At 44.1% G+C, this 16,792-nt stretch overlaps 1 protein-coding gene across 4 annotated transcripts in view; it reads left to right on the top strand.

Annotated features, from left to right (window-relative positions):
* The window catches only part of KCNIP4 (potassium voltage-gated channel interacting protein 4), a 447,477-nt gene that overhangs the window by 45,489 nt on the left and 385,196 nt on the right, over positions 1-16,792 (top strand). Inside the window, exons 1-2 of one of the 4 annotated variants that reach the window (XM_079989861.1) lie at positions 3,034-3,128; positions 3,404-3,546. The exons of the other annotated variants lie outside the window; for them this stretch is intronic. Coding sequence (XP_079845987.1) covers positions 3,405-3,546 — 142 coding nt within the window. The 5' untranslated portion in view covers positions 3,034-3,128; position 3,404. Of the gene's footprint in view, positions 1-3,033; positions 3,129-3,403; positions 3,547-16,792 lie in introns of those variants that run through there. 4 annotated transcript variants of the gene reach the window in all.

The raw sequence follows: 16,792 nt of genomic DNA, 5'->3' as shown, positions 1-16,792 counted from the left end.
TGAAGAAATCCAGATGTTACCGGAGTGCACTAAGGGTTGTAAGATATAAGAGTGTGGGAAATCCCTAAATTGTAGGGCTTGCAAAAGGGCAAAGGTAAAAGGGTGCAGTTATCCCAAGGTGGAGCGGGTAACCACAAAACCCTTTGAGCTTGTGCACATAGACCTGTTTGGTCCCATGGCAAAGCCAAGTCTGGGAGGAGCCAGGTTTCTGCTGACAATTTCAGATGACCATACGCAGAATTCCTGGGCTTATGCATTGCAATGCAAGGAAGATGCAGCGCAACTGATTAAAGATTGGGTTGCGGAGGTGGAACTAAGGTTCTCCACCAAGGTGCAGGGGGTCAAGTGTGACCGTTATGCACAGTTTACTGGGTTTGCTCTGCAGACGTTCTTTTGCCAGAAAGGGATACATCACAAGGTGACTTCTCCTCAAGAGAGGGGGGTGGCAGAGCTCAGAAGTGAAGCTCTGATTAAAACTACAGAGGTCTTGCTGTCAGACTCTGGGTTACCTCCAAGCTTTTGGGGGGAGGGAGTTCGGACTGTGAATTTCACCTTGAACCGGTCCTACAATTCAGTGGTAGCTGACACTCCATTCTTTATGCTTCATGGAAGGAAACCTCAGATTCATTTCTTCCGTGCGTTCGGGTCACGGGCCTTGGTGCCGATACCAAAAGCACTGCAAATGCAAGGTGGCCCTAAGTTCCAGAAAATGATCTTCTGTGGATATGAACCTGCAACAAAGGGATGGAGATTCGCATATCCAGAAGGTGATCAGACCAAGCTTCTGGTCAGTAAACATGCTGAGTTTTGTGAGCAGGATGGTTGGTCAAAGACTCCTGCAAGGCATGACGTTCTCTCAGAATGTCTGTCTGATTCTGAGGGGGAAGGAGAGGCAGGGGTTCATCCTGTTGCTGACGACCAAGTTTCTGAACAAGGTCAAGAACAGGGTTGGGCATCTCCACAAGTTGTTAAAAGAGAGCCCAAGAGTGAGCCTTCGTCTCCTGTTAGCAAAGTGCAAAAGGTCCGAAGACGTGTTAAGTCAGAGGGGGAGGATACTGATGGCGAGGACACACCTGCTGACCACAGTGAGTCAGAGGAAGTACCTGAGTTTGTGCCAAGATGGTCCAGTCACGCCACGAAGGGAATTCCACCTGAGAGGTTTCAGGTCACTAATGCGTGGGTTGGTTTCGCACAGTGCGAACCTGGGAGTTGTGAGGAGGTTCAACAGTTGCCTGACAAAGACGCCAGGAAGGGGCACAAGGCACTGGAAAAGGGACTGATCTCACAGAGGTCTGTACAGGTAAACACCCAGGTCACCTCAGGACTGGAGAGAAGAGGGGGAGCTGTGAATGGTTTCAGACCTTCAGAACTCACAGGGTTAAAGAGTCTTCCAGTTTCAGATGTCTTCCAAAAGTCAAATAGTTGTTTATTTCCTTGACATCTGATGGGAGGGCGTTCCACAGAGTGGGCGCCACTACCGAGAAGACCCTCTGCCTGGTTCCCTGTAACCTCACTTCTCACAGGAAGGGAACTGCCAGAAGGCCCTCAGAGCTGGACTTCAGTGTCCGGGCTGAATGATGGGGGTGTGGAGACGCTCCTTCAGGTATACTGGACCGAAGCCATTTAGGGCTTTAAAGTTCAGCACCAACACTTTGAATTGTACTTGGAAACATACTGGAAGCCAATGAAGGTCTTTCAGGGCCGGTGTTATATGGTCTCGGTGGCCACTCCTAGTCACCAGTCTAGCTGCCTCATTCTGGATTAGTTGTAGTTTCCAGGTCACCTTCAAAAGTAACCCCACATAGAGTGCATTGCAGTAGTCCAAGCAGGAGATAACTAGAGCATGCACCACTCTGGCGAGACAGCCTGTGGGAAGGTAGGGTCTCAGCTTGTGTACCAGATGGAGCTGGTAGACAGCTGCCCTGTACACAGAATTGACCTGCGCCTCCATGGACAGCTGTCCAAAATGACCCCCCAGGCTGCTTACCTGGCCCTTCAGGGGCACAATTCCCCCATCTCAGTACCAGAAAGTTCTCCACACCTGCCACCCCCTGTCCCCCCCAAAACAGTACTTCTGTCTCATCAGGATTCAACCTCAGTCTGTTAGCCTCCATTCATCCTCCAAATGCCTCCAGACACTCACACTGGACATTCACTGCCTTCACTGGTTCTGAATTAAAAGAGAGGTAGAGCTGGGTATCATCCACATATTGATGGACACCCAGTCCTAGGGGAAAGAGGTGGACTGCAGAGGCTGCAGTGATGTCTTTTACTGATGCATCTTTGGGCTGGGCAAACAGGTGCCATCTATCCTTCTTAACTAGGCACAATGATAGTTTTGACTAAGTTTCTGATTCTTAGCTGCCTTCTTGGGGCCTCAAGGGAACAGACGAAGATTTCAGCACAGCTATTTTCTGCTGTTGCCAGTAGCTCTGCCACTGGGCTCCACCAGGTTCTGCTGGACTCGCCTGACCTATGAGTCACTGTCCCTTAGCTCCAATGCTTCACCTCCTGAGTTCCAGGGTCTGAGCCTCAGGGGACCAACTCAGAACCTTAATTAGTTGCTAGTTACTGGATATAAAAATAAGCAGAAAAAATATGTGCTCAGTTTTTGACATCTCTTTCTAAAAAAAACCACACTGTTAAAATAATTCTGCATCTGGCCACAGTGAAATAAGTCAATGAACTGCTGGAGAACAGCTGTATCTCCTGCCTGGTACTGGGGAGGAGGGTCATGCAATAGAATATAGCCACTCTGACCTTGGCATAAGATAAAATATAATTTAGGCATCAGATAGGAGAGTTCACACTAGATTTTCACACCTGACCTTTTAGGTACTCGTAATCTTTTCCCCTAGTACACTACCGAAGCAGTAAAGCATAAGAAAGAGAGAAATCACAATGTTACAAGTAATTTAAACCGCTTTTCTGCATTTGAGTGACAGTGGAATTAAGGCATTCTTAGTGGTATTATTCATTTCCTCACAGGCACAACAGCTGTCTTCCAGTAACCAGCTAGAAGGGTGCCACACTCTTTTAGAACAGAAATCTCGGGGAAGTGAAATCTTTAAAAAAGAAAGGATAATAAGACTTAATTACAATTTCATTTGCCTAAACAACCGATCAAGGTAAGGAATAAAGATTTGTTTATAATCCTGAGATGTAAATGGGATGAAAATATGATTTGGGTTCTCTATAAATACGCAGTGTGATTGGATTCCTGTATAAAGGACGGGCTAAATGATTATCATGTAAAGTATGAACTTTGAGTCCAAAGGGTGTGAATTAAAAAAGGGACCTGTTTAAATGATTCATTGAGCCTTTGTAGCTGAAGATGCACTTCGAGAAATCTGAAGATTCCTTCTATCCAGTAAAAGTTAAAACACCTAAAGTTATTGTTTAGGATGGCGTTTTTGGCCTCTGAGACCAAATGGAGGACTGAAGACTTCCACCACCCCCGAAGGAAACGTGGCGTTTTTACGAAAATGTGCAGAAACTGTTGTTCGGTGATACAACTGATTGTCCTGAAGCGCTCAAGTTCCACAGGTATTTTCCTTTATTGACAGTATTAGTTAAAGAGGCAGTGGTCACATTCCCTGAGGAAAGAATTTCTGTAACCAAAAGAACTGTGTGTTGTTGTTTTTAATCTTTTGAACCACCCCCACCACTGTTTGAAAATTGGGTGCATTACAAGTGGCATGTTTAACCTGCAGCTGTTCAGAGAAAAACTTCAGTTTATACAACAAGTATTTTGACATAACTTTAGTAATATTCTGGGTTGTGCCCAATGGCTTTTTGATAATGTGGTACAGTACCGTACATACTAGGATTCACTCCTGCCTGTTTCATTTTGTGTCAGATGCCACTGCCTCTGGAGTTAGCCAGCATTTTCCATTCATCAGCAGGTAGGGAAATGGCGGGCCTAAATTCCACACAAAGAGCATAGGAAGCACGTGTGAATGTCTCTATGTGTGGTTTTGGAGGTAGAATACAGGAGACCTCGCATAATACTGCATTTTCCCGTGTATAAGACTAGGTTTTCCTCCTAAAAAATGTCAAAAATTAGGGAGGTGTCTTATTACACGGATACATCTCCCCCCATTTTCTTAAATCTGAGTCCCCCCCAAATAGGGGGCGTCTTATACATGGGGGCACCCTATAGACAGAAAAATATGGTACCTCATTGCCTAGTTTCACCAATGGGGAAGCTCCTTTGGCAAAAAAGTACTGTTGCATTATGGGTAGTGCCATGATGCCACTATCCATGTAAGAACACTTTTGACTTCTGCATGATTGTCAAAAGAGCGCCTGGACTAAAATTGTCTATCAAAAACTTCACTCTTCTGGTTTATCACCACAACAGCTACTCACTTTGGGTTTTAGTAAAGCAAACAGTCTAATTTGTCAGCGCCTAAATGATATTGGGACGCAGGTGGCGCTGTGGGTTAAAGCCTCAGCGCCTAGGGCTTGCCGATCGAAAGGTCGGCGGTTCGAATCCCTGCGGCGGGGTGCGCTCCCGCTGCTCGGTCCCAGCGCCTGCCAACCTAGCAGTTCGAAAGCACCTCCGGGTGCAAGTAGATAAATAGGGACCGCTTACCAGCGGGAAGGTAAATGGCGTTTCCGTGTGCGGCTCTGGCTCGCCAGAGCAGCGATGTCACGCTGGCCACGTGACCCGGAAGTGTCTCCGGACAGCGCTGGCCCCTGGCCTCTTAAGTGAGATGGGCGCACAACCCCAGAGTCTGTCAAGACTGGCCCGTACGGGCAGGGGTACCTTTACCTTTACCTTTAAATGATATTGAGCGTCTTGTTGTTTTATTGCTATGGCAGATGGCTGACGCAAATAAAGATTCATTCATTCATTCTGAATTCTCACCTCTGATGCTGCCACTACAATGCCTGTTTACACTCTCCCCATCATCTGCCACTCCCTGGGTGGCTATTTGGGGGCTGGGCTGGGGAGTTCTGAAGTCCTGCCCTGGTTGTCCTTGCATATCCTTATCTCCTTATATTGTCCAGAGGTGGGCCAGAATAAAACTGATTACCGGTCTAGCCACCCAGCCAGGAATCCACTGCTTGGTTGGCTGTATTTCTTCTACTCACATGAGAAATCTTCTTGACGTTAACCTTGAACTTGGCACAAGTTTTTGCTTCTAATCATCAGTGCATTGCCACCTATCTTTCAATGTGGAAATCATACTGAAATGAACAGTGAAAGTGCAGTACTCAGGGTAGTAGTAGTAGTAGTAGTAGTAATAATAAATAATGTTTTAATTTATTTTTTATGGTACCAGAAGTACAGTGGTGCCCCACAAGACGAATGCCTCGCAAGATGAAAAACCCGCTAGACGAAAGGGTTTTCCGTTTTTCGAGGCGCTTCACAAGACGAATTTCCCTATGGTCTTGCTTCGCAAGACGAAAACGTCTTGCGAGTCTTGCGAGTTTTTTCCCTTTCCCCCCCTTTTTCTAAGCCGTTAAGCCGCTAATAGCCGCTAAGCCGCTAATCCGCTAATAGCGCTAATCCGCTAATCCGCTAATAGGGATGCTTCGCAAGACGAAAAAACCGCTAGACGAAGAGACTCGCGGAATGGATTACCACTGTAGTACACAGTGGCACCACTGTAGTACACAGTGAGGTGCAAACTCACTGTCTGGGTTGTGCCACTTCAGACTATAGTTGGCTCACATAATTGAATATTCTGCCAAATGTCTAGAGACAATGGAGAAAACAAACATCGTTATCTGTACTGCTGGATAAGTGTTTAATGGTTATTGTCTTTGTAGTTGCTTAAAAAAAATAAATGTGTATTAAAAAATACCCCCTGCATTTGGGAAGGTAGTGCTTCAGGGAGAATGATTCTAGACTACTTGAAGTCCCAATTTCCTGTGTATGAGGACATTTTCGTGTGGAGTGGTAGTCATGTGAGCTAACAGCTGCAGCTTGAAATACAGTATCCCAGACACAGGTTTACCACCTCAGTCTCATGTGATGCTACAGTTTGACAGTAATTTATACCAGGTTTGCACAGGTATAATGGTGAGTGAACTGCTTCCCTTGGATTCCGTGGAAAAACTGAACCATTTGTCTTGCCAGCTTTGAAGGACTGGATGGATGAGAACTGCAATTTAATCCAGATAAAGGGGAAACATTCTTGTTTCGTGTTCTGGGATTAGATGTGCAGCCTAATGAAGTTATTATATCAGGTGTGTAGTTTCTGAGCTGGCACTTTTTTTGTTGGCTCAGGTATTCTCCAGCTACCATTTTCTTTGGTCTTATGTTGGATCTTATGACAGTAAATTATGCTCTAGTTGCCTCCAGCTGCCCATGAAAACCATTTGGAACTTGAAATTGCATGTAATGCTATCATCAGATTATTGAAACAAAATAAAAAAATTCCTTCCAATAGCACCTCAGAGACCAACTAAGTTTGTTATTGGTATGAGCTTTCGTGTGCATGCAAGGTATCTGAAGAAGTGTGCATGCACACGAAAGCTCATACCAATAACAAACTTAGTTGGTCTCTGAGGTGCTACTGGAAGGAATTTTTTTATTTTGTTTTGACTACGGCAGACCAACATGGCTACCTACCTGTAATCAGATTATTGGTGGAGTTGGTTGGTCAGAATATATTACTCTGACCTTATGAAATCTACATGTTTGTTCCAGGCTCAATCAAGGTGCTCAATCAAGGTGCTGGTTTTAACTTTTAAAGTCCTAAACAGCTTGGGATCTGGGTGTCTGAGATATCACCACTGAAACTTCCAAATTCCCTCAACTGAAATTTAGAAATAACTCAAGTATTTTCTTCACAGTCAAGGTGTGTGTTGACAGTTTTCATAACCTCATTGGAAACTCAGTTGAACACAGTACAACTTACTTCCAACTAAAGATACATAGGGTTGCACAATAGGTACGCATAGGTAAAATCAAGGTGAGCACCTAACTCCTAGCAAAATTTAGATGATTTAACCTCCAGTTCAGAATAAGTTAATCATTAACAATTGTTTTTTAAAAAACCCTCTTCAGATGACCTGACCCCTAGGATTGACTGCTCTGCTAAGTATTGCCAGCATCTGTCGCTTCTATTTTAAAAAGAACAGAGAGCTGAATACTGAAAAGCATGATTAAATTCTTAACCCTTTCATTTGAAGGGCTTAGACACTATTGCCTGGAAGCAATTGGGGGAGACAGTAATTATTTTTTTTAAATAACTTTTATTCAAAATTAAAACAAAACATATTATCCAGAAACTTGTAATCCTTATTCCCCCCCTTTTTTCCTCCCTCCCCTCCCTCCCCCCACAGAACCCACCCCCCAACTTCCCTCAGTTCCAGTCTTTGATTTCTCTAAAAATGCTGTTTTCTGCATGTTACACAGTTGTATAAATCCTCAAACTATTTAGCTGATTATTATCAATAAAAAGTTTGTGAATGTTTATTCAAAACCAGCCAAGGAGTCCAGTTCGCTTTCTTGTATCTTCAAATACTTTGTAAAGGGTTCCCATTCATCTTTAAAGTCACAGTTATCCTTGTCCCGTAGCTTGTATGTCAGTTTTGCCAGTTCTTCATAGTCCATCAATTTTTCTTGCTATGATTCTTTGGTTGGGGTTTCTTCAGTCTTCCATCCTTGTGCTACCAGAACTCTCACGGCCGTTGTCGCATACATGAAGATGTTTTTCAGCTTTTTTGGCAGATCTTTCCCTATAATCCCTAATAAAAATGCTTCAGGTTTTTAAACAAATGTTAAATGGAACATTTTCTTCAATTCGTTGTATATCATTTCCCAAATTTTTAAAATTACCTTACAATCCCACCACATGTGATAAAATGTCCCCTCCTTTTCCTTACACTTCCAACATATATTTGAACTAGTTTTGTACATTTTCCCTAACTGCACTGGTGTTGTGTACCATCTGTACATCATCTTCATGTACCGTATTTTTTGCCCTATAGGACGCACTTTTCCCCCTCCAAAAATGAAGGGGAAATGTGTGTGCGTCCTATGGGGCGAATGCAGGCTTTCGCTGAAGCCTGGAGAGTGAGAGGGGTCGGTGTGCACCGACCCCTCACGCTCTCCAGGCTTCAGGAGAGCCGCAGAGCCAGCCCCACAAGGTCGGGGGACAGCAGGGAGGCGGAACGCCGCCATCCCGCTGTCTCCCGATGTGGTTTGGAGGCTGACAGCGGGGAGACGCGTGCTTCTCCCCGCTGCCTTCCCCGCAAGCTCCGGGGACAGCTGGGAGGCGCAGCGCGTCTTCCCGCTGTCCCCGGACCTGGTCTGCAGGCGGGCGGTGGGGAGAAGAGCGCTTCTCCCCGCTGCCGGCCCCACAAGCGCCTGGGGGGGGGGGAAATAAATTTTTTTTCCTTTATTTCCCCCCCAAAAAACTTGGTGCGTCCTATGGGCCGGTGCGTCCTATGGGGCGAAAAATACGGTAATTCTCCTTCAAGAGGGAACAATCTGTAAATTTTACGTCAGTTTTCCATAATTTTTCCCAATCTTCCATCATAATGTTGTGACCTACATCTTGTGCCCATTTTTAAACTGATTTCACCTCTTCATCTTTCGTCTTGTCAGTAATTAAATTTGTGGTGGTGAGGAAACCTGTGACACTGGATGTTTTTAGCCTCATCCTTGGGGCACTCTGCCAGTTAAGATCCAGTCAGAGCAGCAGTACTTACTTATATCGGTTGAGTTAGCTGAGGACTGCCTGGCCTTGGTGATGTGCCACCGTGAAGAGTTTCAGAATTGAAAAGGGTGATTTCAGGGGAAAGAGAGCTCCACCCCACGGGACACTCTTCAGTTAGGCTCAATCAAGAAAAGGAGGCAGCAGAGTATATAGAAAGTCATCAAGCCAAACCTTGAGGAACAGATTGCCTTCTTGATTATTAAGGAGGGAATGCTAGCTGATTTCTTCTAATGAGGTCTGAGAATTACATCTGAAACATTTAGATGGATATATCCATGCAATCTGCAAGTGTGTGGATTGCATCCTTTTGAGTTGAAGCACCTAACTTGATTTCGGAAAAGTAACCACGTCAAGTCTTTTGCAGTGCAAACAATCGGAAGAATATTCTGGCATCTTAAGAATAACAGATTTATGTTTGAAGTTTTTGAAGTTCAACTGAAACAAAAGAGAAAAGTTCTGGAGGCTGTTGGAATTCAGGATCTTGTGAAAAAGTGATGAGGCTCCATGAAATTCTGTGTTTTTGCCCAGCTCTCATTCATTTCGCTGGGAAAACTTACTGATAGAGTATGTCCCTTCTCTCCAGCTGTTTCAGGAGGTTCTGAAGGAACATTAATATCTGTTTCTATGGTCGACTATTTATCTAGGGAAACAATGAGTGGAAATGCAGCAGATATTGATGATTGGGGGTGAAATATGCCCAATATAGCATAGCTTTCTGAACAATTATTGGAGCTAAGATGAAAAGGAGAAGCAGCTTCTGGTCACCAGTTAAGCCACTCTGTGTATAATTTATCCAACAAGATTCTAAAAACACAGGCATTTTTTTATGTAAAAAAATTGAATCTGTAGTCAACTGATAGTACTGCATCTTTGGACTCTGCATTCTATACTGTCACTGGTCCAGGGTCAGGACACTCGTGTCCTATAGGTTAAGCAGAGAAGTGATTTCCAAAGCAGAGCAGCTTTGTCAGGAGAGACAGCGAACAGAGTTGAATATGTTGTTGCTGTTGCCAGTGCAATCGACTCAGAGCAACCCAAATGATCTTTCTCCTTCCAGTGTAACGATGAGTAGCTAAACAGCACAAATAACCAGAAAACCTTATTGATACAAATGCATCATTATCTTTTAGGGATTTAAAAGGCACATTGGGAAAACAGTCTCCACCAACACAAAGTTTGAAGGAGACTTGAATTTTCAAATGTATAAAATGGGGTGGACAGATGGAGGAGCAATAGCTGATGCTTAGGAGAAGCCAAGCATCTGACAGATTGGTATGAAATTAATGTACCATCAGAATCCAACTTGTCACTGAAGGATGTGTGACTGGTCTCTCATGTAGATGGTTATGGGCATTTTGAACTTGCTGCACTTCATCTACAATTAGACTTGCACCCACATTGCACTTAATAGTGTAAAAAGGCAAGAAGTGATCATAAAAGGAGGATACTGAGAGGCTTAGAATCCTCGAATCCTAGAATAATAGAGTTGGAAGAGACCACAAGGGCCATCGAGTCCAACCCCCTGCGAAGCAGGAAACACCATCAGAGCACTCCTGACATATGGTTGTCAAGCCTCTGCTTAAAGACCTCCAAAGAAGGAGACTCCACCACACTCCTTGGCAGCAAATTCCACTGTCAAACAGCTCTTACTGTCAGGAAGTTCTTCCTAATGTTTAGGTGGAATCTTCTTTCTTTTAGTTTGGAACCATTGCTCCATGTCCGCTTCTCTGGAGCAGCAGAAAACAACCTTTCTCCCTCCTCTATGTGACATCCTTTTATACATTTGAACATGGCTATCATATCACACCTTAACCTCCTCTTCTCCAGGCTAAACATGCCCAGCTCCCTTAGCCGTTCCTCATAAGGCATCGTTTCCAGGCCTTTGACCATTTTGGTTGCCCTCCTCTGGACACGTTCCAGTTTGTCAGTGTCCTTCTTGAACTGTGGTGCCCAGAACTGGACACAGTACTCCAGGTGAGGTCTGACCAGAGCAGAATACAGTGGCACTATTACTTCCCTTGATCTAGATGCTATACTCCTATTGATGCAGCCCAGAATTGCATTGGCTTTTTTAGCTGCCGCATCACACTGTTGGCTCATGTCAAGTTTGTGGTCAACCAAGACTCCTAGATCCTTTTCACATGTACTGCTCTCAAGCCAGGTGTCACCCATCTTGTATTTGTGCCTCTCATTTTTTTTGCCCAAGTGCAATACTTTACATTTCTCCCTGTTAAAATTCATCTTGTTTGTTTTGGCCCAGTTCTCTAATCTGTCAAGGTCATTTTGAAGAGTGATCCTGTCCTCTGGGGTGTTAGCCACCCCTCCCAGTTTGGTGTCATCTGCAAATTTGATCAGGATGCCCTTGAGTCCATCATCCAAGTCGTTGATAAAGATGTTGAATAAGACCAGGCCTAAGCACCCCACTAGTCACTCTTCTCCAGGATGAAGAGGAACCATTGATGAGCACCCTTTGGGTTCGGTCAGTCAGCCAGTTACAAATCCACTGAGTGGTAGCATAGTCAAGTCCGCATTTTACCAGCTTCTTTACAAGAATATCATGAGGCACCTTGTCAAATGCCTTGCTGAAATCAAGGTAGGCTACATCCACTGCGTTCCCTTCATCTACCAGGCTTGTAATTCTGTCAAAAAACGAGATCAGGTTAGTCTGACATGACTTATTTTTCAGAAATCCATGCTGACTATTGGTGATCACAGCATTCCTTTCTAGGTGCTCACAGACTGTTTGCTTAATGATCTGCTCCAGAATCTTCCCTGGTATTGATGTCAGACTGACTGGGCGGTAATTATTTGGGTCCTCTCTTTTCCCCTTTTTGAAAATAGGGACAACATTTGCCCTCCTCCAGTCTGCCGGGACTTCGCCTGTTCTCCAGGAATTCTCAAAGATGACTGCCAGTGGTTCTGAGATCACATCTGCCAGTTCTTTTAATACTCTTGGATGCAGTTCATCTGGCCCTGGAGACTTGAATACATCTCAACTAGCCAAGTATTCTTGTACTATCTCCTTAGTTATTCTGGGCTGTGTTTCCTCTGCTGAATCATTTGCTCCAAATTCTTCAGGTTGGGCATTGTTTTCAAATGTTGTTCCTGCAGCATCTGTGTCTTGGGGGGGCGGGGCGTATTCAGCATTCCTCATCCCTGAAAGCAGCTGTGTAACTGACAGTGCAAAAGACCCCACTGTATGGCTGTAGCAAGGAACCTGGTTTGTACACAGATGGAAAATAGAGAGATGAAACTAGTCTGCCAGGTCTCCCAGCCTCTACAGATGTGGGGTGGACACGGCAAGAGGAGATGGCTTGTTCACACACAAGCAAACATGTATACGTCCTTTACACACAGATCAATATTTTTCAGTTTGCTCAGAACTTCTCACACCTGGCTGGTGAGGCCATAGGTGGGAGCTGTCCAAAGCTTCCGCCCTCTGTAAGCCTAGAGCTCAGCATCCACAGAAAAGCAAGCCAATTAGCACATATCAAATCAAGTGAATATAAACATATATGAGCTCATCCATGTAACAACTACCAGTTTGGGGTTATCTTGACTACCATTTCACCTTGGGCTATACGCAGGTGCACCTTGGAACTGTGCAAGAAAATGAGAGGGTGATGTTGATCGGACCCTGACTGTGTTGTTTTCCTTTTCCTCTGGAATAAATCCCTGCAGTTTTGGAGTCCCAATTGCTGTTGTCCTGTGCTCCTAAGCAGGGGACTCTATTAATATGGAACCGTGTGATGTGGGGCTGCCCGGCTGCTGTGACACTGTCCAAGGCAGTTTTTCTACATAGGCGAAAACAATCAATCATCTTCAGGCCAAGGTTGAAAACATGAACTCTGAGCATCAGAACAAATTAAATAGATGTTGACACAAGTGCCGTGCTAGCTTTTAATACATCAAACACCTGGAGGTGTTTATGTTGTACAGTGGTACCTCGGGTTACAGATGCTTCAGGTTACAGACTGCGCTAACCCAGAAATAGTACCTCAGGTTAAGAACTTTTCTTCAGAATGAGAACAGAAATTGCATGGTGGCAGCGCAGCGGAAGGCCCCATTAGCTAAAGTGGTACCTCAGGTTAAGAACGATTTCATGTTAAGAACGGACCTCCAGAACGAATTAAATTCTTAACCCGAGGTACCACTGTAATCTTTTTATTGCTAACAATTGCTCTTGCGCAGTCGTCATCAGGTGAACTTTGATGCTCTGTAAAATTGATTCGTCGTGTGCTGAAAATTGGTTTCCTAAAACAACTTTATGTGTGTAAAGATGGATAAATCTTTTGGTGTGCTGTGCTTACTGCAATTTAGTTTCACATTGCTGTATCTTCCCTTTCAGTCATCACTGCTAAGTGCAGCTCTTAATATAAAACAAATGATAATAAAACAATAACAACAACAGCATCAAGCGGTTGGCCTACTCACCCATTATTTGTAATACAGTTTTTCTGCTGATCCTGGAGATAATGGAATGAGACAATATAGTCTCATTCAGGACACAATTCTAGTTTACAGGTTCAAATTTGGGGTCACAGTACAGCAGTGACAGAACGCATGACTTACATGCAGACAGCCCCAGTTTCAGATTTCCTGTTAGGTCCAGGTCTAATCCTTTCCAAGCTTACTCAAAAATCTCTCTGACTATGTTGAATCAGAACACAACTCAAATTGCTTTTAAGGAAACAGGTCAGAACCATTTTGTCTAGGAAAAGATTTGGTTGTGTGGCTATATTGCTGTGCTTGTGAGTTGACCGAGACGAAATATATTCAGGGTTTCACCTGCAGAATTAGCAAAAAATAAAGAATTTACAATGCTTAAGTTATAAAATCTGCTACATTTCCCCATGCAAATGCCCCACTTAAAAAGGCAATATTCTGCAGTGGCACCATGAATATGTTACTGTACTTTGATTATGAAGGTTGTTCATTTCGTTGTTGTTGTTGTTACTACAACTGCTATTAAATTTATAAAGCACATTTTATTTACAAATTCAGATAATATGACTTTTAATGTGTGTACTTTGTAGTTCATTACTTCCTGAATATTCCAACTTGTCGTCGTCCCCCTGCCAACTTAGTAGACCACTGCCTGGCCTGCCACTTACACCATCCTGCAAATGATATGTAAAGTATGAGGCAACACCTGACTGCAAAGAGGTCACATTTGCATGGTTTTTTCTCGTGAGATCTGTCTTTTTTTAAGGATAGAAACTCTGACTGGTGTGGTGAAGGGCGCCCACCCCCCATTCCATCTTTTCTGCTTTTCACTTGTAACTTTTATTAAATGTGATTGTTAGCCACCTTGGTCAAGAAAGGCAAGAATTTAGTACTTTAAGCAAATAGAATGATGCCATAAATTGACACACACACATTACTTTTCTTAGTTCAGTCACCAAATCTGAATGAACAGCTCATGAACTCCACTGTATTTGTTAGCATTGGCCTGAACTGATTATAATGATGATTATAATGCTTTGCATTTATGCGGCCCTTTCAGATGTTCAAAGCTTTTCACTTGTTGATGCCTTTCAGAAACACAGCTGTAGGTCAGGATTCTTATCGCCATATCACAGATTGTGGAGGTGGGGGAAGGCACTGGCGACAGAGGCACGTTGCAAACGGCAGCCTTCTCAATTGGTAGCTCAGTTGCTTACCTCTTGATAGCCCTGGGGCTTTTGTAGTGGGCAGCCTTGCAGAAAGAGGCCCCGGGTTATGGAATAAACAAGTACGAAAAAGTCTCGACTGCAAATATCACATTGCAGAAACCAAATAGGAAAACTGATTTTTGAAAGAAAAAAAAACCTATTATAAATCACTTAAGTGACAATTGATTTTGCACTAAAATCTAATTGGATAATGTAATTGAAGAGCTATTTTTGGAGTTCGGTGCCAGCTGCTAGCACAGATGGTACAGATTGCGGGAAGCTCTTTGACAGTCGAAGGCCAGTTTGTTGGCGCAAAGAGGTTTGACTGGGTGGGCTGCTTTTCCCTTTCCAATGTATCTAATTAGTTGGCTTTAACAAAATGGACTGAAATCCATTTGCATGGCGTATGGCTGGGCAGGCAGTAGCAGGAATAATGACAGAGTGTAACCAGGCAAGAAAACAATGGCAAAGTAGCCATTTGTTTTGTTATAAAAATTGCTTTGCTTTGCTTTGCTTTGGCGATCACACGTAGCCAAGTAAGATCGTCTTCCATAAATACGGTTTTAACAACGAGTCCATAAGTGACTGTGGTGTCGGAATTCAGGGTCGGTCAGAGGTATGTGCTTATCTCTCCAGGCACCGGCTGAATTCTTTCGACCTCCCTCCGGCGACTCCCGGCAGGAAAAACACACGAGGTCCGTTCCGGCGATTTTCCTCAGGCTGTGAGAAAAACACACCAACTGCTCTCCTCCTCCCTGCTCTCCAGCATATCCCCAGGGAGGGGAATCAGACACAGACAGAAAATGAATCTACATGTTTTTATTCCTGTCTTTCACTTCAGTACAGAGAAAACATGTCTGCTCTCTTCAACAAACAGAGAGAAACTCCAAAAATCCACCCATGTACATCCTGTACAGGTCATATGACACACACTGAGCTCATATCCTGTGCTCAATAAGGAGAATGGACTGCCCCTTTGTTTCCATGGCAACAGTCACATACATCCTGTCTGGCTTTGCAGCCACAAGCAGCTGACTTGGCTGCTAGAGCCTTTGCTTGCTGCAGCATTGCTGCTTTAGAATAACATACTCCCCCTAAAGCATCAATGCGTGCTGCGAGCAAAGCGTCATCCAGAGAAGAAAACAAACAGTTGTTATACTTATAACACTCCCCTGTTGTTTCAGTTCCACCCTTGGAACTACCCGCCACTGGTTTTACCAATGTACCTCTCTGGTTGTGTGACTTCCAAGGATTGAGTGCTTCTGCATTACCTTGGTTAGCAACTCTCTGTTGTGCCTTTGTCTCTGACTCAGACACAGCTTCAATTCGACCTTGGTCGTTTACAACAGCAACACATGCAATAGCTTGGTTGGCAAACTCTTTTGAATACCTCTTGGGTGGTACACCCTTCGTTGCTCTCTCAGACCTACGTAAGAGGTGCTGCTCTCCCTTGCTTTCTGGTTCAGCCTCTGAACTCTCTGAAGAACCAGTACTAAGCTTAATCAGTGGTTCATCCTCCTCTTCTGAGGGTCTAGTCATTACGTGAGATTTCCTCTCAATGACTGTGACAACTGAGCTGTCTGAGCTATCGCTGTCATCATCAGTACTACTGAACTCAATAAGATCAAACCCATCATCATCATCAGAATCATCATCATCACCTGTGGGAAATGTGTGAACAATCACTCGCTCCTGCTCAGGAGCACTCTCTAGAAATTATGTGAGAATCACCTTACCAGATTCAGACAAAATTACTCTGTAGAGACCCTTTTCATAACCCACAAAAATGCCTCTGGCATTCTTTACTCCCCCTGGAGCTTCTGTCCTCACATGAGACCCAAAAACCTTGAAATGGGCAACAGAAGGTTTTCTGTGGAACAGTTTCTCAAAAGGAGAACATCCCAAGTCTTTTGAAACCTTTCTCAACCACGTGTAACAATACGACATTAGGGACTCAGCCCAGTACTCATGTGGCAGATGTGAACTAAGCAATTGCGCATGCATTCCCTTTTGCAATTCTTTGTTCACTCTAACACAGACACATCTCTTCCAAGCTTCTTCGGAAGCTCCAATTTTGTGTCTTATCCCTTTCTTCTGGATCCACACGTACTTCCACAGTGGGGACATTGGTTTCCGGGCGGGAGTTGATCACGGTGTGGATTTGCCAAGCATGCCTTCTTCTTAGCACATTTCTCCCTTGCGTCCTGAGTTTGAGTGTCTTCAAAGCCCATGACACCTTTGGTAAAGGCTGTTCTCCAATTGGAGTTCTCGCAGGCCAGAGTTTCCCAGTTGTCAATGTTTATACTACATTTTTTTTAGATTTGCCTTGAGACAGTCTTTAAACCTCTTTTGTTGACCACCAGTATTACGCTTTCCATTTTTAAGTTTGGAATAGAGTAGTTGCTTTGGAAGACGATCATCAGGCATCCACACAACATGACCTTTCCAATGAAGTTG

This window comes from Podarcis cretensis (genome assembly GCF_951804945.1).
Source record: "Podarcis cretensis genome assembly, chromosome: 9".
Classification (NCBI taxonomy): domain Eukaryota; kingdom Metazoa; phylum Chordata; class Lepidosauria; order Squamata; family Lacertidae; genus Podarcis; species Podarcis cretensis.
The sequence above is the reverse complement of the archived record's forward strand: the minus strand, read 5'-3'. Positions and strand labels throughout refer to the sequence as shown.